Consider the following 26,552-nt stretch of genomic DNA (forward strand, 5'->3'; position numbering starts at 1 on the left):
AAGGCTTCAAATGAAGCATTACTTTCTCATTAGGCTTTCATAGTAGTTCAGTCTGAGAGTATTATTTTTTGGTTTGTTTCACAGCATACATTAAATCAGCATTACAGCAAATGTGCTGGTGCTTGCCACACAGGGGGATGGAGAGAAGATTTGAAAATGCCTGAGAGAGCACACAAGGCTGATGAAGAAATCATGAGTTTATGGAGTGTTTTACTTACCAGAGTTCTGCTGCTCCTCTGACTGGGGATCAGTTACCTCATTTGTGAAATGTTCACAGGATTCAATGTAATGGATACACTGCTGAAGAGCTGCTACAACCTGTAAAATATAGATTAAAACAATACATCAAGCAGGAAATGTTTGATTAGTTAAATGAAATGACAAGAGACAAATGTGCAGAGCCAAATTTGTATGCTGTTATGAACAGGCCAAAAGCAAGAAGCTTACAGAAGAACTCAGTCAGAATTGCAATGCAACCTCTTATTGAATCTCTTAATCAAGAGTTTTAAGACTAGAACCACTCTTTTTAATCTAAATCTGTGCACTTTAGGGAATTCTAATGCACTGCAATGCAAGAGTAGTTTAGGCTTACAGTTTTTAGAGAGTTATTGACAGTTCCTTTAGAGAAACTTTCAGGGTGATTCCACAGTAATCCCCTCTAAAGTCAGAGTAAGAGTTGAGAGAGAGGTTTAGGATTAAACAGTCAATTCCTAAATGTCAAAGTGGCACTCAACCCTTTGCCCCTTTGTTACAAAGACCAGCACATTGGCCTGCACTGTTTGGTTGTGTGAATTACAACAATTCCACAAATCCAGTAGGTGGGCATGAATAAGATATTAAAAGCAGGCAGCAGTTAAGTGCAGCTGGCCTTCTGGAGAATCTTTTCCCTTTTCAACATGTGTTTTTATTCCAAATGCATATCTGGGTAAAGATCAGAACCAGGACGGCAAATTCAGATTCTCTCTGAGGTCCAATGAAAGTGCCAAAAGGGAAACATTTTCATCCAGAAAGAGGTCATCATCTGCTTCAGTGAGTAACTGAATTTGTATTCTTGTAATTCAGTGGGCAAGTAAGCATAGCTGAGTTTGTTACAGTTCCCTAATTTCCTCTTGTTCATGCAAAGTTTTGTCTTTCAAACACACACAATACTTAGGTTTTATTCCCTTTTGAAAAATTATTTTGAGCTTCATCTGCTTGGCTGGTTTTCTCTTGTGTCAGACTTGTCAGAAGTACAAAGAGGTTAGTGAGAGATACTGATTATTGAGTGAATCACTCACCAAAGACTTGTATTTTCTCTCCAGGAGTCTGAGAACAACAGTCCTGCTGTAGTAGCCATGCTGAGAGATGGTCCATTAGGAAATAAATAGAATACATGGGATAAATGCAATGTGAACAAGACAGATGAGTATAAGCACTTAAATAAGCAATAAACACAATAGTTTATACACTACTGTTCAAAAGTTTGGGGTCACCCAGACAATTTCATGTTTTCCATGAAAACTCACACTTTTATTCATATGCTAACACAATTGCAACAAGGGTTTTCTAATCATCAATTAGCCTTTCAACATGACTAGCTAACACAATGTAGCATTAGAACACAGGAGTGATGGTTGCTGGAAATGTTCCTCTTTACCCCTATGTAGATATCCCATTAAAAATCTGCTAGAATAGTCATTTAGCACATTAACAATGTCTAGACTGTATTTCTTATTCATTTGATGTTATCTTCAATGGAAAAAAAAATCTTTCAAAAATAAGGTCATTTCTAAATGACCCCAAACTTTTGATTGGTAGTGTATGTCTTTAGTTGTCATACACACCATCCATTTTTTAAACCAGGTAGCTTTAACATCCAGTAAGGCCAGTAAGTGAATTGGTTCCAGGGCTTTCTCTGTTCCTGCTGAGCCATGTTCATGATGGAAGGATAACAGGAAGAACGTGCTCTCTATAACTTCCTCCATATATCTAAAGCAGGGTAAAATGAAGAGGAGTAAAACACATTCACAGCCTGTAATATTGTTCTATACATTACTGGGATAAATGTAGGAAACTCAAAATAATAGAATGGGTTACTACAGACGCAAACCAAACGTCACATAGCTTTAAACTTAATTGCAGAATATGTTACTGGTTATTTAGCATTTTTTTTACAACAGATTTCGTCAAATGTGAATCAGTAATAATGGCTGATGACTGCAGTGACAATACTGACTTAATAAAGGGAATAGCAACTCACTTCTCTGGATGACGGATCCAAAAGTTAGTCACCTCCTTTTGAAAGTCATTCATCAATCGAATCTAGGACAAGACAGAGAGAGAAGGGATGAAAGAAACTGCCAATTTTTTTGTGATACACTTAAGAAGTTCTAAGAACTAAGATGCCGTACCTGTTTGAGAAGCCGACTGATCTCAGGTCTGTTGATGTCGAGAACAGCTGAGCCACTTGGAAAGCTCAACTTCTGAGACAGAAAGCTTGAGTCCACACTTGTCGCTGCTCATCAAAAGATCAAATATTACAAATCATGCAATATATGCAAAATAATGTCAATACTAATTTACATAATGCTCTTTCTATACATAGCGCACAATGCAGTACACATATTTTTGATTTAACAATTCCTTAACAATAAAAAAAATCCAAACTTCAATTGTAAAACTAGTCCATATTGAGGCCGATGAATTACTAATTTGGTATAATAAAAAAATTTGTGATTTCAACCGTACAGATCTGTGGATTTGCCTCTACTGTGTTATGATAGAAGAGGAAGTTGAGAGGTGGCTATCTTTAAAACCTCTCAATATAAAGCTACTGTGTCTGCAGCAGCAGTAAGAGGGAAAGACGGTTTTCTTCATGTCATCATTCAGTTCAGATATGAAAGTGCTGCGCATTCATCAATACTCAGAAGGTTCCACTCAGAGTAGCCTACCCAAGCTGGTGTAGATCTCTCGTGTCACATTCAGTGGAGAGGACGAGAAGCTTTTAGCAAAGAACTGCAGTACATTCTCCTGTTGAGGCAAGGCAGAGAGGCATGATTTGACAGAATACACACATGACCATAGATAATCAAGCAATTATACCCACATTTCAAATGTGAAGATGATGAGAAGAAGCTAAACAAGATTAAGCAGGTGTAGCATGTTTGCATGTGGAATCAAGTGTTTTGCACTTATCTTCAATTTCAAAACCAAAACTTGTTAATTGAAGTCATTATTGTTTTTGATTCATTTGGAAATTAATAAACTGTTATTTAATGGGACATCGATTGCTACTGCATTGAGCAGATGCTCTGGACTCACGCTGAGGTCGGGGTCTGGTTCAGTCAGAGCCGCACAGAGGTTTCTGCGCAGGCTGCTCCAGCTCTCACAGCTCAGCACATCGGATGGAGGCGCACAGCAGAGGGCCTGCAGGGCCTCCCAACGCACCTACACACACTCATATCAGTCACCTGGACTACACTGGTAATCACAGTCACATCTGATGCAGTGGTTCATAACTCATGTACCTGGTGACCTCTTTAAATAAAGCAATGCCCACTTGCAAACCCTCATTGTTTGTATGCCTATTTGGCCTGGTTTCAGCCCTCCGAAACCCAAAACACTGCCCACATTTCTGATTTGTTCAGTCATTCATATAGGTGTAATGTTGTACCCACTGATGGCTGATTGGACCAGTTGTAGACAGGGTTCAAAATGGGGACAATTTCTTATTTTATAGCTACCTGGCTACAAGCTGGATCCATGAAAAACAGCATCAGAAAAATCCTAAGCATAAATGAAAATTTCACAGTTGTGCATTCACTGAAAAGAAATGATCAAACTATAATCTACATGTTTTGATTCTCAAAAATTTTACAGTAACTGCCCTTAACAAGCACAGCATCTGTATCACCTTGGGGTGGATGACTCCCTCAAAACTGGCTAAACAGGTTAAAAATAAAACTGAATTACCATCCCTGTTCCCAACACAAATGGGCTAACATGAACACAATGCCCATTAAATAAATGAGTCAAATGAAAAAGCAATTCATTCTAACTGTAAGACTAAGAAAAGATACCAGAAACATAATTTCTTCTTCCTGTCCTGTTATTCATCTCACAGCCCCTCAGATTTATCTTGCAACCCTTTGTATGGGACTTGCCCCCTGGTTGGCAACCACTAATCCATGGCACAAAATCCTCCAGTGTACTGACAAAAGCACAAATAAAGCAGAAATGAACACATCAGAATGTCTATATTCAAGTTGCTCTTTCTACCTCTTTGGGCTTGCTGGACTCAAGTTTTTCAGCCAAAACTTGCAGCTGCTCTTGTCTGATGAATGCATAACTCTGAAAAGAAAAGAGGACAGAAAACTAAAATAATTATGATCCAGCATAACCCGAATTCAAAAATAGCTCTTAATACTTAATAGCAGGACAGTGGCATTTTCAGAGGTCGCTGCAGGAATCTACCATTAGCTGTGACCTACATTCACTCTTCTGTGGAGAGGAATAAACTTTTACAACCAATGCATCCCGAGAACTAAGATTCGATCTTGGCACTTCACGAGTCATCGACTATTTTTAAAGGGTGATGAATAAATAAATTGTGACCATTTATTGCCCTGAGATTGCAAATGCTGTCTGTCTGACCTGGTTGAAGGAGGAGTCGCTGTCAGAGCAGTTATCAGTGCACTGGCTGTTGGACTGACTGTGCTGCTTCTCCCGGTGCATCTCCTCCTTCCTCAGCTGGTCCTCCTCAATTTTGTTGATTAAAGACTCCACAACCATGATCATGGTGTTTTTCAATGTCTGCATCATCTGCTGATACCTGTTACACAGAGAGAAAGTACATCTGTGTATGACTGATATAACTTTCAGAATCATTCAGCTAAATCCATTCCAAAAAAGTTGGTCTGTTTTATCTTTTGTGGAAGTGTATGATTCAGAACCAGCCTTGCAAGAGTTTTTTTCTTTATTTATTATTACCCCAAGGATCATATATCCTACTAAAATAAAAGTTTTATGGCTGAAAGAGGGGAAACTCGCACTTTGTTGTTTTGATTGGTGCCATTGTGGTTTTCCAACATGGATGAAAAGAGAAACACATTCTGTACATATGAATTAGATTTTATTTCCCAGTACAAAAAATGTCCCCCAATCAACAGGTTAAGGCAGGGGTGTCAAACATATGGCCCATGGGCCAAATCGGCCCACCAGAGCATCCAATCTGAAGCACGGGACAAATTTGCAAAGTGTAAAAATTACAGAGAAGACATCAACTGCAAATTGTAAACTGAAAAAATTATAAATTTAAAATAATTCTAGACCTTGACATGTTGTTTTGATCATCAAGTAAAATACAATATTTTCCAATTCCAGATACCTGTGACTAAACTGTTTGTGTCTTTGTAGATACACTGTGATCTGCAAGTTGTAATGTGTAAATGATAAACTGAGAATTAATATTGTTGAAACTGACATTATTTTTCTTCAGAAATTTCAGTTTGTTCATAAGGTTTGGTAAAAAAGATAGTTCCTTAAACGTGAACATTTTCAGAATGGACTTTTTGCACTAAAACAGTGGGAGAAATTTAGAGTTGTTGTTATTTGTAGGTTATTATGCTGTGATTTTACTGTTTCAGCCCATTTGAGATCAGCTTCAGCTGTATGTGGCCACTGAACTAAAATGAGTATGACACCCTTGGGTTAAGGTAAGTTAATGACACTGGGTGGTATTAGTTAGCTACCGATTACATAAGCTGTACATGGAACTACTTCAGAAACAGCTAAGAAACCCTACAGTTTTGTATTTTGAATTCTAACTCAGTTATATTTTTCCAGTAAGGAGTTGGAGTTCTCCACCTTCCCAGTGCACTTGGATTAATGTTACAAGGAAGGAGGTTTGGAACATGATCAGCATAATCAAAAATGGCATTTATATGTAAAATGAAGATCTGGAGAAAATAAAACTCAGATTGTATTCCAAGCTGCACTCACTCAGCTGAGTCTCTGGTCCTTCGAGTCACAGCGTGAATCAGGGTGTCATGTCCTGAACCGATTGCATGTTGCCCATCTCCTCTGCATAAGCTCTTTGTCTCCTCTTCCACCACAGTCCCCAGTGAGTTCTCCACATACTGACGCAGGTACTTCACAAACTCATAACTGAATAGAGAGCATAACTAAATCACACCTACTGTATATATGTATTTGAATAACACAGAGAACACATACCTATCGAGACAGAAGGAAGTCTAAATTTCTTTAAAAGCGGACATCTAACATTGATGCCTTACTGTTTGATTGTGGCCTTACTTGTGGAAGTTCTTGTCAGTCTCCTCCAGATGAAGTAGGATCTCTTCAGCACATTCAGTAGACGGCGCACCAGCAATTTTGTCATTGATACTTTGCAGAAGCTGCTTGAGGAGGGACTGTAACTCCACCTCATCTTCTGCTGATAACTGAGACATCTCTGCTGTTGGTAAAGGAAACAGCAAAGAATATTTTGAATAGTTTCCTAGACTTTAATTACACAAATGTAAGAAGACGAGGAGTCATGTCCCTGTGCAGTTCAGGTAGAATATAAATTACGCACACTTAACAACTACAAATAACAAATAACTTCAGTTCAGTTAAGAAGGGATGTTTTAAAGTGTTTTTTTTATATATTAAAAACTTACCGTGCAAGAAATATTGTATAGTATGATATAGAAACACAATATATTGAGTTTTTAAATATATTCACAAGACACAGTTTGTTGACAAGCAAGCTCCACTTGTGGACAGTAAAATGAGCAAGTAACAGGTGAGAAACACTGAAAGTAAGATTTTGCTGCAAAATATATGGAATATTGCATGGAAATATTTCTGCAACAGAGAAGATGATGTTAACCAAAATCCAAATCATAATCAGGGTTACTGTCTTGCAGGTTTTCACATACAAGGGATACAATGTGGTGCTTTGGTGCCTAACATAAAACGCTGCTAAGCTGTAAATTTTTTAAAGGACAATATATATGAAAATATACACATATATAAAGAATTGCAAGTCAGTAAAAAGTGAAACAGGCACTCTGTTGCCAGCGTCTTGCAGTTGTTGCCACAACATGAGGAAACACAAATGATTTTATTTGACCATTTATATCAGCACCACAAAGCTGTGTATGATGAGTGCAAAGTCAGATGTGAATGCAATTAAAAGCTAGAACAATTTTGAAAGCCTTTACCAATGTTATACCATATAGAAGGTTTCAATTGACTTTTAAAAATATATCTTTTTACATTCAATGCAGATGCTCTCCCCTACAAAATCACCCCAGCTGCTACAGAATGAGTAATTCCTTCCAAATAAGTAATCTGGAGAAGATTCCCATGCACTTTCATATCACAACACATGATACAAAAAGACTAAATATCACAGTGTCATTTCTTCCCCAGTATCTTATAAGCACCAACTTGCAAAGTGATTGCTTAAGTGTGCTACATTAGAAATAGGTAAAACACCCAACATTGCCCTTAGATAAAGGCAAAAAAAAAGCTAGTTGCATAACTGCAGTTAAAGTCCCACCATTACAGAAAAGGGAGTTCACACACGCTCTTTTCATTTAGTACATAGGGCTCTCTTTTTATCACGGAGAGTAAAATAGTTACGGTTCTGCATTTTACAGGGTCACTCAGTCAGTGTAAGTGTCAATCGCCAACAGGTGTAATAACAGGCACACACTCTGGCAAAACAGGCGTTTTGAACAACGAAAACAGTCCACACAGTCGTTCCCCAAATAAATATCTAAATGCAGGAAATACTTTGTTCCTACTATACACTCAAGTAGTCTTACTCTGGTGCCATCACCGCTGAATGTGTGTTTTCTCTGGTTAGCGTGATGCTGCCATCCCTGAAACATAGCTAGCTGAAGGCAAAGCTGGTCAAATTTAGCTGAAACCACAACTGAACGGAAAACAAAGGTCTCTACGTCTCACACACCAACTAACCGCACTAAAAAGGTATCGTGTGCAGTACATTATGACTCGGTCACCTTGTTTTTGTACTAGCAAAAGCTGTTCATCCAGGTAGCATTGTGAGAGCCCTGGCCAACGACAGTTGTGTCTCTATGGAAACGTAAAGATAACTGCGGTGCATTGTGGGACGTCCAAAGGAACTACACGGTGGCTTCATATTTATCGGAAATGTGGGTTTCACATCTATGATGTCGATAATGAGGATAACTAAAATGAATGTGACAAGAATAAAGGTAGCAGTGGAAAACCAGTTGATATTTCTTCATCTGTTTATTGCACCATAAGTACAAATTGACAGCTGTCAATATCTCTATATTACACTTTTGAGAAGGCTAATTTATAGCGGATTTTCTGGTGGATTTGAATGCAGCACCGATGACGTGCAGCGTCACGTGATCCAATGTTTTGGTCCTTGGTCCGGGTGTTGTAGAAGAGACATCCTTGTCCGCTTAAACCTGTCAAATGTCACATTTTTACAAGTAATTTACTACGTAGGAACGGGGACATGTTTTATTCGCTACTTTTGACTCGCTAATTAACGTTGCATTTAAAACCACAACGTTATATCTACTGAATACGCTTCAGCTAGCAAGTTAGCATCAGCATTAACAGTGTTGGCTATGGCGGCAGTTGACAGCTTCCCTCTTCTGTACAGAGAAATTTCTCGGTCGTGCAGCTCTTACTTTGAGGCTCTGGCCTTGGTCGGGGCTCTGTACACGGCCCACAGGACAGCAGTCCTGCTGAGGAACTGCTATACGTTGGTCAGGGTGCATTTTCTCCCGAGAATCATCCCATGTAAGAAGCTGAGCCAAAGATATGGTGACTGGGCTGTCATTTATGGTAAGAAGCAGGTTATCACAGCAGAAATACATCGTGATTCCTGATGTCTGTCTGTGAGATTGATGAGAAAACCAGTAAGAAGGATAGTGTTGCCAGAATATATGCAAAGTGTTGCCCAAAATGTAACTGCTATAATTACGTGCAGAAGAGAAGTGAAGTGAAAAACAAAACTGTATATAGAAGTAAAAAAAATAAAAATATTGCGTATTGAAATTCTATTAGTAAACAGTGCAGAATGTCCTTAACAATTTCACTGCCCTTGCTGATGTTTTCAGATTGCTGGTACTGTTAAACCAACAGCCCAAAAACTCAAAGATATTTGATTCACACAGATATAAAGCACAGACAAGCAGCAAATTCCCACATTTAACAAGCTGTAACCAGAGAGTGGTCAGCATAATGTGCTTTATAATATAGAGTATAATATAATATAATATGTAATTGTTGCTATAATCAGCAACAATTGCAATAATTGATTAAATGTTTCTATTACTTTCAATTGATTAATTGTTTCAACTCTATAAAAGTCTCAAAAAGAGGGGAAAAATAGCAAATTCTAAAAATTAAGAAGCTGGAACTAGAGAATGTTGTGTCATTTTGTAGGCAGATGAGTAATTAATATGGGTCAGTTTCATTACTAATTAATAGGGTTGCAGGACACTATTATCTTCATTGTTGATATATCTGTTGATTATTTTCTCCATTAATCAATTAGTTGTTTGGGCTATGAAATGGTGAAACATGTCAAACTACGTATGTTTCCTAAAGCCCAAGACAATGTCTTCAAATGTCTTGTTTTGTCCACAACCCAAAGATATTCAGTTAACTGTTTACTACAGATTTTAAAATCTGAAGCCAGAGAATTTAAACTTATTTTAACTTGAAAATTGCTTTTTATTTTATTTATTTATTTGGACGGGACAGTGCATATTAATGAACATACAATCTCATAATAGTTTCCACAAGGTTGCAGTAAATATGCCACATTTAGCACAAGGCTAATTTCCATCTGATGTTCCACACATAAAAGAAAAAAATAAAAGACACAAAAATTCCACATTACAGATGTATAGAAGACAATGTAGAAAAACAAAGACAACGACAATTAACACTGATTGGGTTAAACCTACCTTAAAATGGTACAGTTTTAGAAAAGTGCTTTGAAGGCTTCAAGAATTATCAAAAACAATTTGCAAATAATTTAATAGTTGACAACTGATCAATTATTAGCTGTAGCTCTGCTCATCAGATTACTGTTTCAACATAAAAATGAAACTTTGTTTAATCGTTTAAGGCCATAGTGATGTTACTGTGCAGAAACTATCAGTATTTTGTCCTTTCTGATGTCACTTTAAATGACTAATATTGTTCTCTGTCCTGTCAGGTGCAACAGAGCCAGTAGCCAAAGCGTATGCAGAGGAGCTGGCCAGACAGGGTATAAGCATCATCTTTGTCACTCAGAACCAAACCTCTGTTAGAGACACTGCTGCATTTCTCTCCCAAAGCTACGGAGTGGAAACTGTTCTTGTCTTAGCCGACTTCTCACTGGACCAAGCAGCCAGCAAGCCCATCAAAGAGGCCATGAGGGGCAGAGATATCGGCTTCCTGGTGAACTGTGTGGATGAGTCTTTTGCTTCACCCCAGAGCCTGATTGAAATGCCTGAGCAGGGCCTGTTGGATTTGGTGAATAGGAACATTGCAGTTGCTACTCTGATGACCCGTTTGGTCCTGCCGGGGATGGTGGAGCGCAGTAGAGGCGCTGTGGTCAATATATCATCGGGTGCCTGCTGCAGACCCCTGCCTGGAAGAGTGACACTCACCGCCTACACTGTGAGACAAAACCCCGCTAAAATCTGCAAGCTTGGGCACACACCAAGACACACATCTATAGCTTCTATAGACCTTTTTCACCGCTGATGTTCTGTTATTGGTTGAAGAGCCCACTGATGGCTCATATCGATTTTAAAAAGATCTATTAATGCTACTGCCTCCTCAAAGCACTTTACTTTTCAAAGTGAAATTCAGCTGGAGTTTGTAGTAGAGGTCGACCGATATGGGATTTTCAAAGGCCAATGCCGATACCGATTTTTTTTAAAAAAATTTCAGCCGATGGCCGATATCTAAAGCCGATTGTAGAAGCCGATTTTTAAGGCCGATATCCTTTTTTTTTTTTAAAGCACATCGATTACAAAAGGCAATTTAAACACTAAAAGTATATACATGTATATATTACAAATTAAATACACTAGTAGAACTCTAACATTTATTGAACACAAAAAGTGAAAAAGTACAATAACATAACAAAAATACTTAAAGTTTACAAAAAATACAATTAAAAAGTAACCTGAAAGTGGTTAGGGTTAGGCTTGTTGTTGCCTGGCTCACTCACTCCGCTCATGCTCCGCTCTCTGAGTGCCGGGGGTCCTTCTAAGGGAAAAGCGGTCGCAGCAGCTGCCCGTACGGGTGCCTGATCACAAATCGGCTTTTTATTTGTAAATATCGGCCGATGGCCGATATTGAAAAAAGTCCATATATCGGCCCAAAATGTCGGCCAGCCGATATATCGGTCTACCTCTAGTTTGTAGATCATGTTTCTAAGCTAACATACTCACAAAACAACTCACACACACGTTGTTTCATCCTGACAATAATAACCTTTCCTCTGACATTTCAGGGATACCTGGATCATTTCTCAAGAGCTCTTCACCTTGAGTACAGCGGCAAAGGAATCTTCATTCAGAGCCTGATCCCTTTCCAGGTAATAACCTGCTGTGGCCCTTAACAATAAGTGCTCCATATTTGACCTCAGTTCCTACTTTGGTACTAGAAAGTGCTGAAAGCTGGCAGCAAAACTTGGTCAGATTCTAAATTTGTTGACTTTTTTCAGTTGGCTAGTTGCCAATTTTAATAGAAATTTGGCCAATTTTGTGCGTCCTGGTAGCTCAACTGGTTGAGTGGGCGACCCATAAACAGGGGTTATAGTCCCTGACGCAGTGGTCATGGATTCGAATCCAGCCCATGGCCCTTTGCTTCAGGTCCAACCTCCATTCTTCTCCCCTCTTTCCTGTCTCTCTACACTGTCTTATATAATAAAGCCTCAAAGGCCAACAAAATACTAAAAAATATATATCCTTATAACGTTCATGTATTGTTGCTTCTGTTGGCATAACATGCAACATTTCTGAACAGTTTGACCAAAGAGTTTAATTGTCGCACACTTTATTTTTAACTCTGCTTTTGTGCTTTACACTGCTGTTGTTTATCATTTGCAAAACACATTGCATTCTATCCTATTGTGTCAAATGGACTCTAATCAGTAACTAAAGCTTATTAATAATTGAACATAGGTGAACTCACTCTCCTTATGTGTATGTGCCACTTCAGATAGCCTCAAACAGGCGACAACCATCGTCATCCTCATCACCATCAACAAGCGAAGGCTGGTTTGTACCAAAGCCAGAGGTTTATGCTCACCACGCTATCTCCACTCTGGGCGTCTCTAATAGGACCACCGGCTACTGGCCTCATACCCTGCAGGTCAGCGCAAATTAAGTCATACTGTCAGTTTGTGATTGATTTGTTCACACAAAGTTTGTGACAAAAAGATGATTTTTTTACCTATCAGGGGAATTGTATATTTCTCACAGTTGCCTCATCTCTGATACCTTTTCTAAAAACATAAGTCTGAAACATAAAATAAATTTCTGTTTCTCTCTGCTCTTTTTTCTTCACAGTATGGACTCCTGCACTGTATCCCAGAGTGGATTTGGGTTCTAGGAGCAAGTGTTTTCATCAGTTCAAGCTAAGAACTTAACCCAGTTGATAGATCTTCTTGTTACAGGAGTCATGTTGAGTTTTGGCTTTTCTTCTGCCAATTAGTGTAAATTTGTTCAGCTCTCATGCTCTATTGTGGTTGGCAGTTAAGAGATTCCTACTGTTAGTTTGTTATCAATTTCTAGGGAGCCTTCAACCTACCAAGAAGTTTCCTTGAAGCAGCAAATGAATGCAAAGACAACCTGGTAATATATAGCTTGATGGTGGCTAGACATGAGTTTGAGTAGGTATTATGAACTTGTTAATTACTACTGAAGCAGAATTATTTGATCTCATTTCGTGTCTCGGCACTGCATACCACAAGCCCTTATACAATATTAACACTGTGATAGTAACTCATTTCAATTTTGTGGGCGGACAACATGAACCATGAGATACTGGTCCATTTGCAATGAAACTGAATGTATAACTATTATATTTTTTATCTGTTAAAAAAAAAAGTTTCACAGCAAAACTTTCATGAGTCAAAACAGTGTAGAAGCACAGGTGAGATCAAAAGCCTCACCTTCAATATGACATCAAAAAGACAGAAGCAAGCAATAATACAGCAGTCTGAGGCCATAAAGATAAACTAAATCAAATCAGATGAGTAAAAAGCAACAAACTCTTCAGTCTGACCTTAGGAATTATATTTTGACACACAGTGGGGTTTTTTTTATCTGCTAATAACCTTTATTCTGTGTGATCTGATTCTAAAACAAAAGGATGATGTTCATAGTGAACAAACACACAGTTTATGTTCAGGTTGTACTGCTTTTACCAGCTTTAACTACACCCACTCTGCCACACAGCAAGTGACATTTGCCCAAAAAAATTACACCAATTAAAGGTACAGACTGATCATATACAAAAGAGCTATATTATGCAACAGTAAGAGAAATGCAATGCTCCAAATAAGAGACATGACATGAAGATGAAAGAGACACCTTTTTAACACGTACTCTGAAAGAAAAACTATAGATCTGATTGTATTCTTGCACTGCGGTTTTGTCTTGAGCTGATTTGGTTTGCTGGTTTTATCAAATATGGGGTTCACATAGTGCCAGTGAGGTATTTTACATTCTAAAACAAAGAGTGTTTACAGGCAAATAAATGTGTAAAGGTGAATGACGAGTGAACGCTTTAGGTGAATGTGGTGTGATCAGTATGATATTCAAGCATCTCCTCAAGTGAGACCTTTAGTATATGTGTATTTTGCTCTACATTAATAGTTGTGTGTAAAATTTGAACAGTTTGAGGTATACTGTTAGATGATTACTCAAATACACAGTACAATATATAAAAAGATTACATATACTGTTTGTGTTATCATATCACACAATTAAGCAAATAAAACTCATCTACCATTCCCACATTACTGTCCTGTTTTTTTAATAAATTACAGTGGGGCTTGAAAGTTTATGAACTCTTTAGAAAATTCTATATTTCTTCATAAACATGACCTAAAACATTGCCATATTTTTACACAAATAATGAAAGTAGATGAAGAGAGTACACAAATAAATGGGGCAAAAAATATTTCATTTTGAAATTAGAGCAGGTGTTTTAATCAGTGAGATAACAATCAACTGTGAGAGGGTGCACTGTATTGTTATGTATTATATAAAAGGGATCTATCAAAATCTGAAGAAAGGGGATTTCTTGGGATCTCAGAGACAAAGTCACTGGTGGTCATCAAGCTAGAAAAGGTTACAAAACCATCTCTAAACCCACAGTCAGACTGTGCAGTGACCAACAGAGGTCATTCTAAGAGCGAGATGTGTGATGCCTCACTCAGAGAGGCTGACTGCCTGTCTGCAGTTTGCTAAAGATCATGTGGACAAGCCAAAATGATATTAGAAAATAGTTTATAGACTAATCAGATGATAATCTAACCTTTGGAGAAAGGAAAACACTTCACTACTGCACTCCAGCATTAGAAATTTATCCCATCAGTGAAACGTGGTGGTGGTATCATCCTTTTGCACTTGTATTGCTGTGTCTGGGCCAAGATGACTTCATTGACTGAACAATTAATTCCGATTAATACTGTAGCGGACTGAGGAGCTGAACATTCCTGAGGGACCCACCAAGATCCAAAGACCCTTTCTCAAAGCTGGAAATTTGGTAACCCATCATTTCAGAAGACAGCTAACCGAAAATTCACTTCCAAATGGAACATCCGCTGATCAGATGTTTGTTAATAAAGGACCACTCATGGCACTCTTGGAGACAAGAAGATGCCTCCTACCTCGACTAGAATCTGATAAGGGTCATAAAGTGTCAACTGTGAGGAAAACCACACCTCTGCAGAAGTGGGTTGGCATTCTGACCTCATCTCCCTAAATAACACACAGGCTTGGTATGCAGGAATGAATTGAACAGTTTATAAATCAGAACTTCAAGGAAATGTATCATCACCGTAGTGACGATCTGGACTCAGTCTCTGATACCAGGCTGATGAGGACCAGTATTCAAGAAGAACACATCAAATCTGAAATGTTTGTGGAGAAACACATGAGGCACAAACACCCAACTTCTCTCTGTCACAGACCACAGCCTAAAGGCACAGAGAGACTTTTACTCTAAGCATATACATTTCTTTAGTTTTATTCTTCTTATAATTGAATGTATGTGCTTTTATGTTTAGCTGTTACAAGTTTATTTTCATGTAGCCAAAAGTCTACAATTTGTAAGTTTATTCTTATGTTTACACCTTTTATTATTTTCTCAGGAACCACATGAGATAAACATATTGTGTTTGATGTCACTTAAGAAATGAACTTAGAGTAAGTTTTAAAGGTATTTGGCCTCTGACCTCTCCTGGACAGTGAAGCTTAACACCACCCCTTGGTAGGAACACACCCTTGACTGGTTAGATGCTGATTTGAATTTGGTTCCAAAACGTTCTATATGGAGGAAAGTCACTGGAATGCAGCCTCGCTTAGAAAAATGTAACTTGGGCTTAAGAATAGAACCGGGCTTGAAAATTGAAGAAGAGAGCTCAAATTCAGAGAAATTCATGATGACTTAATTGAAACAAAGATTTAAAACTGGGTTCTTTTATGATAGCTTAAAGGAACAAATAACTTTAAACTTGAGCTTTGTTGTTCTATGTTTTACTTAAAGTTTGACTTATTAAGTTAACTTTGATACTACAACAGTGCGAATATTTTCTTCATAACTATGAGCTTTGACTCTTACTGTTTTTCTTTCGGCACATTTTTGCAACGCAAACCTGATCACCTTTCACCTTTCATCACCTTTCTACCAACTGCTTGCAGTGATGATTACAGTTAATTACTTTGTTTATCTGCATTTATTAATTCATTTATCCACTGTCTGTTGTTGTTCATTATTTGTTGGTAGTATTAGTTAATAAAAGTTTGTGCATAGTTATTATCGGTTCTACCATGTATTTCTTTGTTTTGAGAACTGGAGGTCAAAGAAATCAGAGTTTACGACTTTCATAAAGAGACTGATTAAAATATGTAGAAGTGTAGTTTCTACCATTAGGTGTGTTGCAGCCTATATCTTTATCTACATTGTTCAGTGCAGCTGCATATGAGGCAAATTTCTCTAAATTTTGGTCCATATTTTTATGGAGCTCCCATATGAGGCTAGTTTCTGCAACATTTTTGCTTCAATACCAAGCAAATTGAAAGGAAACTGTCAAGGCATCTGTCTGATAAGTGAATCTCAAGATAAAGTGGGTCACATGGCAAGACTGTGACACTGAGCACACAAATTGTTTTACCAGAGATGAGTTAAAGAAGAACAAAGTTAATGTTTTGGAATGAGCAAGTCAAAGTCCTGACCTTAAACCAAACAGAAATGCTGTAGAAGGACCTGAAGTGAGCAGTGCACGTGTGAAAACCCATCAAGTTCCCTGAGTTGAAGCTGTTCTATATGGAGCAATGGATTAAAATTCCTCCAAGCTCATGTGCAGGACTGATTAGAGATTAGATCAGAATTTTTTAGTTGAGTTATTTAATTAGGTTGTTTTTACCTACTTTAAGGATTTGCATGAAAATCTACTTATGTTTTAGGTCATATTTATGCAGAACTGTATAAAATTCTAAAGGGTTTGTAAACTTTAAAGCACTACTGTACATCATCTATGTATCTTATCCTACTGGCTGAGGTAAACTGTCCTATCTCTGATTGAAGCTCATTTAGTTTCAGCAAATGATGTGATACTTTGACTCTGATCTATATGATGAAGGCCAGGCACACTTTGTTTTTCTCCTCAGGAGGGTGTAAATCATTGACATCTATGAACAGACACTGCAGGAAGCCAGAGTTGAATTTGTGACCCCTCAGATGAGCCAGGTCAGACACTATCAGCACACGTGAGGTGCAGTTTGCCATAAACACAAGACAAAATCTGGCCGCTTTGTTGTGATTTAAACATTACACTGCAGGATCTGTGAATATTGTCTTCAGCAGGTGTAAAAAAAATATATATATATCTGACCTACTGTGCTGAAGTTTGGGGAAATGCCTGTAAGACAAACATCCAGTCAATTTTCATTTTACAGAAAATAGCCACAAGAATAATCAGTTGAAAAAAATACAGAGATCCAACAAACCCATTGTTCCTTCAGTTAAAATTGTTGAAATTTCACAACATCAAGTCAAATCAAGTCAATTGCATCCGACAGAATAGGTGGCATGAATAAAGGTCTTCCTTCAGCTCCCTCTGTCCAATATTGCAGTCAGAAGTTCTTTGCCTGCCAGACCACTGTCTTCTTCTAGCGTCTTCCTTAATGTTGTGCTAGGCCTGCCAGTCCTTCTGATAGTATCAAGTTTCCATAACAGCCACCACATGTCCAGCAAGAGCTAGTCTACGTTGCCAAATGATGGTTGCCAAGCATGGATGTGAGCCATATAATGACTTATTGGTGAGGTGTGATTTCCTGGAGATGTTTTGTACCATCCGTAACATTCTGGTATAAATCCCATCAATTCTTTTTGAGAGTGTCTTTGTTAGTGATTGGATCCAAAAAGCGAGATGGATTCCACTGACGCCTTGAATTTTTTAATTTTGGTTGCTGTTTTAATTGGAGATACCCATATTTTCCCCAAGCTTTACAATTTTTGTTTGTGCTGTGTCGGTGTAGCCGACATTTTCGATTTCTGATCCATCTTTTTTTTTAAAGTCTCTTTTTACGACATATTAGGTTATAGTATTCTTAAAATTATGTATAAAGCTCATAAAGAAACTCTACCAATCAATGTCAAGAACAGATTTGCAAAAAGAGAAAGTAAGTATAACTTAAAAGGAACAGAGATCTTCATAAAACCAAGATCTAGGACCAAATAAATAGAATGCTGCTCATTTCTGTGAAAGGGGTCAATTTATGCAACAGTCTAAACAAGGATTCAAAAGAATCTAAATCAAGATTTAAAAATGTATTTAAAAACTGCATATTATTAAAATACAAAGAAATGAAGTACTATAAACTGACAATGTAAAGGCCATTACCATATAAATCAGAGAAGGTTGGTAAATTCCACCTCAACCATCACTTTGCTGGGTGATATACACACTAAGAAGTGGCGACAGGTAGCAAGTTATGAGATGAAACTTGTATGAGTGAGAGTGGCTGTGCAGGCCTCTCAGACTTTATAGTCAGTTTATTTTTAATGCTCATTGTAAACTGATTGTTTTTAAGGGGCACATTGCATAAGTTTATTCTTCTTTCTGCTCCTATATTCAGAATTTGGAAACTTTTGTTTTTGTATTGTATTGAATTGTTGTTGTTTTTTTTATTTTGTAAATGTATGAAATAAAAACTAACTAAAAAACATCCACATATGCTGTGCCTAGCATTGCTTTGACAAGGCAACATTTTTTCAGAGGCATTAGGTAAAACCTGACAGGAGATGTGCCTTAAGTATGTCACATGATTTAGTTTTTTAACCAGAAATACCAGGAGATGTTTTCACTCAAAGGAAATTAGAGGCCCAGCCTGCAATGCTGAAGACAGATTCATATTTAATTATTTAGCATATTTAGATAATTAACATATTTAGATAGCATGTGCCCAATTCACAGTTTCTCACTCCCATTGCCACTGCTCCCCTCATCTCCCCTCACCTTCCCTTTCACCCTGTCCTGTACACCAACAGACATGTGCACAGGACATACTGGAACTGTGTTGTGTGGTTCAGTCCAAGTCAGTTCATTTATTTCTCATTTACAGAGCCAGGCTGTTTATGAATTTTACATGTTTTTTTTTTTTTTTTCCCAGCACACACAGAACAGACATCTAACAGACTATGACAAGATATTTGCTGAATTTGACAAAAAGTGTGTAAAAAGAAACATATTTATCGATCCATTACATACAGTGAAAATAGAAACTGTAGAATTATAAAGAAGTATAAAAACAAACAAGGACAATACAGCAAAAAACAATGCAAATTAAAAGAAAGAACTGAAAAGGCAAATCAACATAAAATGTCTTGATGAGGTTGTATCTAATGAAATTAGCTGTCTGTGACATTCTGCACTTTTCCAGTTATCAGTATAATTATTATTAACTGGAGTAATACTTTGTTCTCAACACTGTCCCGCCCACAGCACTATCTGATTGGTTACACTTCACAATTATTAGCCAATTAACACTGAAGTATAAATGCTAAAATGTTCTCTTAATGAAACAGATGTAAAACATAAACAAATGCATTTAAATGAAGTTCAGTATTGTATTTTTGGTTATTCTATAGTTTAGATTTTCATTTATATATTTTATATATGTTATATGTCAGTTATTCATTCCCTTGATTACTGATTAGATTGTTAATGACCCTGAAAGAAAACATGTTGGTCAATGTCTAGACGAAATAAGAACATACCATCACTTGCACTTCATCTTAAAGAAAATACTTAAATGCCATGATGTTCAGAAAATATTGAGAAAGCTCCAGAACAGCTACAAAATGAATCTTTAGGTGATCATTATAATTTGGTTTGGAGCAGATTTTTTTTTTTTTGTAATTTTTACTTTTCTGTTTTGGTGTTCAGTAATCCTTTTGTGCCACAGTTCAGTCACACCATTATCTCCCTCATCAAACTTCTCCACTTTTATTTCTCAACAGCTCTATAAGAAAAAAGAAATATAGGTGACCATCTTCTTTCTGCCACAGAAACAAAATATAATAATAAACAAGAGGAAAGATGATGATTGGTTAAACGTCAGCACAGTTTTTGCTGTTACCAGCCACTCACATTCAGGACAGGGCATCTGTTGTTGTGGTTAGGATGGTGTCCTTCCTGATAAGTCCTCAAATGAACAATAAAACAAGGAGAGCTTCTTCTTTGCTTCCTTTTTTCTTCAACATCTTCAGGCATCACTGTCTTTATTCACCTTATATCATTTTCTTCAGTTTCATCAGCTGGTAAGTTGTTAAGTTATGTAAATTGACCAAAAATATATATATTTATGTTGGAATATATTTATGCCATAAGTCAGGTTTTGTCTGTACCACTAAATTAAGATTAATACGTGTGCTATTTGTACATATATGAATGCAATTAAGAGAAGCTGAGACAGTAAGACTGTGTGTGAATAAGGATTGGAAAGTAGTACCAACATTTAACTTTCTAGCAGCTACTAAATAAATATAAGTCATGTAAAAGTCCAAGCAAAGCACTGCAATTGGAGGTATCAAATGCAGAATGAACAAAAATGGAACTCTGTATAATAAAACTTTCTGACTGATTTAAAACCTAAATTGATACCAGCCTTATCTATTCAGCCAGGTCAATCTATATTTGTGCATGAGTCGCTGAGTTCAATGTCTGGCATTCTTTAATTAAAGATTTGCAACAGTTGGTATTAATAAAGGTGAAGGTTTTGGTATCTGGCAGATAAGGGTGTTTTGGAACCTTGAAGTCAGCAGCTGTGACTTCTATCTACAAAGTAACAAGACTGTGAAGGATGATAAAAGTTTGGCTTTGTGAGGGAGTCTGACTTTCACAAGTGACAAATCACCTGTGGTTCTTCTTCAGAAATTATAACCCATCTGGTGATAAAAAGAATAAACTCAGGCTACAATTAATTTAAAAATGTTCTCTATAATAGTATATATAGCTCAAATATTGTGGGTATACCTTTACAGACCACTGTATTGGATCTATCTGAATGTCATTATGGTTTATTTTCATTGCATCTCCCCAAACAGAAACCAGGATAACTGAGGACTAAAATGGGTGATTGGCAGCTGTTGAGCCGCCTGCTGGATAAAGTGCAGAGCAACTCCACAGTGATTGGGAAAGTCTGGCTCACTGTGCTGTTTGTCTTCCGCATCATGGTCCTGCACACCGGTGCTGAGAGGGTCTGCTCATTATTCACTCAAACACACATTCCTGTGTTGCTCAGGAGGATCCAGAATGTAGAAAAAAATATGTGTGCTAGTGTCATAGGGGCATAATTCTTAGTTCTCCCAAGTTCAGAGGAGTCCTGGGCAGTCTGTACGAATGAAAATATGCCAGTGCTGCTGTCACTTTAGGCTCAATGAGGGCCAGGAAACTAGATCATGAAGTACACAGTGATGTGTATTGAACATTGAGCACAGCTGCATGCATACAAATAATGTCTCCATAGTCTAAAACACTTAGAAATGGATGATGAACAAGCATTGTCCTAACTGCTAAAATGGCCAGGCCCTATTTTGATCATAATAACTGATCCTGTCCTTCAGTTTTTATTATAGAGCTCCAATATGTAATCTAAAAGAGAGCCTTTCATCCACCCAGGTATCCAAATACCTGTAGGGGGTACCTGCAGGTTTTCTTAACATCCATAATCAACTTTAGATAATGCAGTAAGGATAATGTCATTCGTACCAACTTATGGTAGCTGCTGTTATGGTGACCTGATCTAAAGCCAGACTGAAAGATGATTATATCAGTCATAAATTCTTTTAATTGAGAATTTCCTTGAGATTTCAATCTCTGCAACAATCGAAAGTTTGAATATGATAATTGTTTAAATCTGCAAATATATCAACAGGCATCTGTATTAACAACATACTAAATTCCCAGTATTTAGTGAGAAAAATAGAGGTCGACCGATATGGGATTTTCAAAGGCCAATGCCGATACCGATTTTTTTTTAAAAATTTCAGCCGATGGCCGATATCTAAAGCCGATTGTAGAAGCCGATTTTTAAGGCCGATATCCTTTTTTTTTTTAAAGCACATCGATTACAAAAGGCAATTTAAACACTAAAAGTATATACATGTATATATTACAAATTAAATACACTAGTAAAACTCTAACATTTATTGAACACAAAAAGTGAAAAAGTACAATAACATAAAAAAATACTTAAAGTTTACAAAAAATACAATTAAAAAGTAACCTGAAAGTGGTTAGGGTTAGGCTTGCTGTTGCCTGGCTCACTCACTCCGCTCATGCTCTGCTCTCTGAGTGCTGGGGGTCCTTCTAAGGGAAAAGCGGTCGCCGCAGCTGCCCGTACGGGTGCCTGATCACAAATCGGCTTTTTATTTGTAAATATCGGCCAATGGCCGATATTGAAAAAAGTCCATATATCGGCCCAAAATATCGGCCAGCCGATATATCGGTCTACCTCTAGAGAAAAACTCATTTAGAAGCCAGAACTGCTAGCACTGGGCCACTTAACTTTTGTGCAAACTTTAAGTTACAAGGCAGCAAAAATCATTAATATTGCACTTTTGAAGTTTTGAGTTTTATGTATAACCTCCTCTTCATCTTTTCCCCTGTGATCTCATCCAGGTGTGGGGAGATGAGCAGGCTGACTTTGTCTGCAACACTCAACAGCCCGGCTGTGAGAATGTCTGCTACGACCTCGCCTTCCCCATCTCCCACGTACGCTTTTGGGTTCTTCAGATACTCGCTATAGCGACTCCAAAGCTGCTGTACCTCGGTCACGTCCTTCATGTGATCCACACTGAGAAGAAGGTGTGTCGCAGCAGTAGGCGTAGCGTGATAGCATGACTAGTCGATACTTGGTTTGTCAATCGTTGCCACACCTGTAGAGAGGGAGCGAGAGCAAGGTTGCTTCTCATCCTGTTAAATTTTTAGGATCAAAGTGCATATTACCATTTTGTAATATCCTCTTGGTCCCAATAATGTAGTTTGCCTGAAAATGTTCACTAATTCTGCAGTTAGAATTAGGTTTTGCTTATTTTTACCTCACCATTTTGGTTTTAGACTACATGTACTGTACAGTTGAGTCTAAGTGACCCACTTTCACCAATTCCTTTAGGTAGCTATTCTCTGCAAACAAATTCTGATAAACCCTGAAACCTGCCTGTATGAAAATAAGCAACATGCTAGTGAAAAATATTAAAATAGCATTCTTTAGGCGCCCAGGAACACAAGACCAAACTAATGCTAATGTTGCTCTGTCTTTGTGTGTGTTATATTTAAAGTGTTTTGGTTTTTTTTTGTTCTAACCACATTGAGGTGAGATGTGGTTGCACTGCAGGAACTTTTCCCAAGAACATCTGGAGGGGCTTTGTTCCTCTACCTCTAGGTGGCTTTCCACTGCAGGAACTCAGGGCTGAGGCTTTTCAGCCTCTCTGCTTGCATTGTGCTGCGTTAACCCAGAGTGCACGACAACAACAGCAGTCATTTCACGTCTATGAGAATATATGAAATAGAACAATGAAGGTTTTGTGATATTAGCCAATGAGGTGAATTTTATGTTGATGATGGTGATGTTGGAGAAGAAAGCTGCTATTCAACAAGTATATCCAGAGGGCACTCGTTGTTCTCTCTGACTTTAACCAATCAGTGTTCAGACATGCAAAGCAACTTTTTAGCACCGCTTTGTCTCCCCTGAAAATGTTCCTAAAAGATGTTCTACAGGGCCAGTCCTTGTGGTTTGAACACTCGAAGGTTTGAGCCACCTTCAAACAAACTGCAAGTTCCTGCAGTGAAAAGTGGGTTATTGTTTCAACAGCAAGAACCAGGGTCTTAGTAAAGTTACAGAAAGATTGTTTGACCCTGCAGAAACTCCCTGCTCATGTAGAATTACAGCAGGAAGGAAAAATGTTTCAACAAAAAAATTCTGAAACTACTCCGACAGCTTCATGAACTTATCAGCTGTTTATCCGTATTCACACTGCCAAAACTAAAGTTGCATCCATGTTGGTTCTTTCATCCAGTTATTTTCAGCTTCAGTATATCTAAATTTTAAATTTGTCTCTTTCTGAAAACTGGAAAATGTCTAACTCAGCCTTCTTGTTCTCCCAATCCAAGCTGAAGGAGAGGATGAGGAAGCATGCAGAGTTGGAAGGCCAAGCTGCTCTGTTCTTCAGAAAGACCTACAAAGTTCCCAAGTACACTAAAAGCAATGGCACGATCAGCATCCGTGGCCGACTCCTTTGTAGTTACGTCATCCAACTTGTGGCCAAGATTTTGCTGGAAGTTTTGTTCATCGTGGGCCAGTACTTTCTTTACGGTTTCACCCTGGAGAGTCGCTACATCTGTGCCCGCTCGCCCTGCCCTCACAAGGTGGACTGCTTCCTATCCAGGCCCACAGAGAAGTCGGTCATCATCTGGTTCATGCTGGTGACAGCAGTTGTCTCCCTCATCCTCTGCGTGGTTGAGCTGCTCTATCTGTGCGTGAAAGCTGTGAAAGAGTGCCTGGCGAGGAAGCAGGACTACACCGTGACCCCTGTGACACCTCCAATTTCAGAAAAGAAAACTTTTAAAAGCCGGGACGAGATGCACCAGAATTATGTCAACCTGGACCTGGAGCTGCAAGGACGAAAGCTAGGGGTGAGAGGGATGACGGGAGGGGTCAGCGAGGTTGCTAAAAATATATCATCTGGGAACAACAACGTAGGGGAGATCCACATCTGAAGCATGAGGGCAGTGGTAGGTTGTACGTGTCCTTTTTTTAGTGGTTTCCAGTATTTGTGTGCTTTGGCTTTGGGGAGAATAGGGGGGTGTGTGCAGTAAATGAAGAAGGAGGGAACAGCTTCTGTAAACAAAACTCATTCACATGCAAAATGTTGCCTAAACTGACTAAGTTCAAGTGACCACTGTGACATAATATTAAAAGAAGATATGTTTTCTAGAAATTGATAGACTTAATCATCTTAATACATTGTAAATTAGGTTAGATTTGTGATAGATTTTGTTGATTTCTTACATTTTATACTACAATTTTGATTCAATAAGCATTGTATTTAGATTTGATTACAAAGAAATTCTCCTTTTCTTACTATGTTAGATTTCACATTTTTAAAGATAAACCTCTGCGTTTTTTTCACTAAGTGAGCTATTAATCTACCATTGTATAAATAAAGCCACTATTTACATAATGTATACAAAGCAGTTAGTTAATTGTGTCTTTAGAGAATAAGGTTCCATGTAGTTTAAGCTGTGCAACTATTGACATGCCCCTGGAAATATACAGCATGAGCCTGCAGAGCTTATATTTCAACATGCTTCGCACCTCTTGCTATTTGCAAAGAAAAAAAATCATTCTGTTTTTTTTAACAGATAGTACATTTTAAAAATGACTGGTTATGGTTATGATGGAGTCATGATTATGGTGTAAAAGGTTTTTTTTTTCTTTTCTATTGAAAACAAATATAAACATTGTGATACTTTTTGCTGCAGCCTGTACCAAACAAGCATTACCTTACATCTGAGGAATATCATTTATAGACTGGGTTATCTCTTCAACACCACCATGCTTCATTTATAATGGTATGCTTAGACACATTTTTCGTGAATATTATTGTGAGTCACAAAGAAGAGCAAATGAGTATGCATCTGGCTGAAAATTTTTTACATTCTCGTTTCACACAGAGACAATCTGTTTATGATTAAGTCACTAAAATTCACCACAATTCTTCAGTGTCTATATTAATTTGTCACTTAATTTAACTACACTGCCCGTCCAAAAAAAAGTCGGACACTCTAATATTTTGTTGGACTGCCTTTAGCTTTGAGAATGTGGCCTCGTTTCGATAAGCTTTTGCAATGTCACAGCATTTATTTCTGTCCAGAGTTGGATTCATTTTCTGCCAAGATCTTGTATTGTTGATGGGAGAGCCTTGCAAAGTCTTCTCCAGAACATCCCAAAGATTCTCAATGGGGCTGAGGTCTGGACTCTGTGGAGGCCAATTCATATATGAAAATGATGTCTCATGCTCCCTGATCCACTCCCTTCGCATTTTGCGTGTTGAAATGCTCTTACTTTCACTATTAAACATTGCCGTGAGTTCTACTGTTGATTTCTTATTATATGATTTCACCAAACGTTGAAGAGGTCTCTGATCACGATCATCCAAGAGTTTGTTCTGACCACATTTCTTCCTTGAAGATGATGGTTCACCACTATCCTTCAGGTTTTAATAATGTGTTGGATGGTTTTTAACCTGATTTTAGTAGTTTCAGAAATCTCTTTAGCTGTTTTCTTTGCTTGATGCAGGCCAATAATTTGACCCTTCTGAGACAGATTAACATCCTTTCCATGACCACAGGATATGTCTTCCAACACGGTTGTTTATGAAATGAGAAGCTCCTCACTACATCAGCTAGGGTTAAATAAGTTGTTGCAGCTGAAACATATTCATCACTTCAGTAATTATCTAATGGAAGGCTCTTACCTATTTGTTCAGTTAAATCTAAGTGTTGACTTTTTTTTTGAACAGTAAGTGTATTTACACACAACGGGGTTTTATCATTTGTGAGCCTACTTAAATATGTGCATAATATTTGAATAAAAGCAGTATCTTTAATCATCCTTGTCTTTATGATTACCATGCATTTCCTTATTTATTTTCAAACAGTCAGTGGTATTCAACAGAGACAAATCTTCTCCTCTGCACAGGACACAAAACACCTGTCAATTATTACACACTTGTCCTGGGTCTGTCTTTCATCA

General features: G+C 37.8%; 3 protein-coding genes across 4 annotated transcripts in view; 2 read left to right on the top strand and 1 right to left on the bottom strand.

The window, feature by feature from the left end:
• Positions 1-8,076, bottom strand: part of tbc1d32 (TBC1 domain family, member 32) — a 102,414-nt gene extending 94,338 nt beyond the window's left edge. The window contains exons 1-12 of one of the 2 annotated variants that reach the window (XM_055016202.1): positions 8,013-8,076; positions 6,295-6,451; positions 5,980-6,144; positions 4,633-4,810; positions 4,258-4,329; positions 3,301-3,426; positions 2,931-3,009; positions 2,391-2,494; positions 2,240-2,301; positions 1,824-1,968; positions 1,278-1,337; positions 219-318 (exon numbers count right to left, since the gene is read on the bottom strand). In XM_055016202.1, coding sequence (XP_054872177.1) covers positions 219-318; positions 1,278-1,337; positions 1,824-1,968; positions 2,240-2,301; positions 2,391-2,494; positions 2,931-3,009; positions 3,301-3,426; positions 4,258-4,329; positions 4,633-4,810; positions 5,980-6,144; positions 6,295-6,449 — 1,246 coding nt within the window. In that variant the 5' untranslated portion in view covers positions 6,450-6,451; positions 8,013-8,076. Of the gene's footprint in view, positions 1-218; positions 319-1,277; positions 1,338-1,823; positions 1,969-2,239; positions 2,302-2,390; positions 2,495-2,930; positions 3,010-3,300; positions 3,427-4,257; positions 4,330-4,632; positions 4,811-5,979; positions 6,145-6,294; positions 6,455-8,012 lie in introns of both variants that reach the window. The other variant, XM_055016201.1, reaches the window with a different exon arrangement.
• A 313-nt stretch (positions 8,077-8,389) lies between these two features.
• On the top strand, positions 8,390-14,023 carry hsdl1 (hydroxysteroid dehydrogenase like 1). Its single transcript, XM_023264287.3, has 5 exons — positions 8,390-8,835; positions 10,220-10,665; positions 11,510-11,593; positions 12,220-12,372; positions 12,570-14,023. The coding sequence occupies exons 1-5, from the start codon at positions 8,616-8,618 to the stop codon at positions 12,639-12,641; spliced, it is 975 nt and encodes a 324-aa protein (XP_023120055.2). The 5' UTR covers positions 8,390-8,615; the 3' UTR covers positions 12,642-14,023.
• A 5,935-nt stretch (positions 14,024-19,958) lies between these two features.
• Positions 19,959-26,388, top strand: gja11 (gap junction protein, alpha 11). The gene is made up of 4 exons (XM_023264247.2): positions 19,959-20,055; positions 20,842-20,994; positions 22,418-22,603; positions 23,909-26,388. The coding sequence occupies exons 2-4, from the start codon at positions 20,866-20,868 to the stop codon at positions 24,512-24,514; spliced, it is 921 nt and encodes a 306-aa protein (XP_023120015.1). The 5' UTR covers positions 19,959-20,055; positions 20,842-20,865; the 3' UTR covers positions 24,515-26,388.
• The last annotated feature ends 164 nt before the right edge of the window (positions 26,389-26,552 follow it).

This window comes from Amphiprion ocellaris, chromosome 12 (assembly GCF_022539595.1).
Source record: "Amphiprion ocellaris isolate individual 3 ecotype Okinawa chromosome 12, ASM2253959v1, whole genome shotgun sequence".
Taxonomy (NCBI): Eukaryota; Metazoa; Chordata; class Actinopteri; family Pomacentridae; genus Amphiprion; species Amphiprion ocellaris.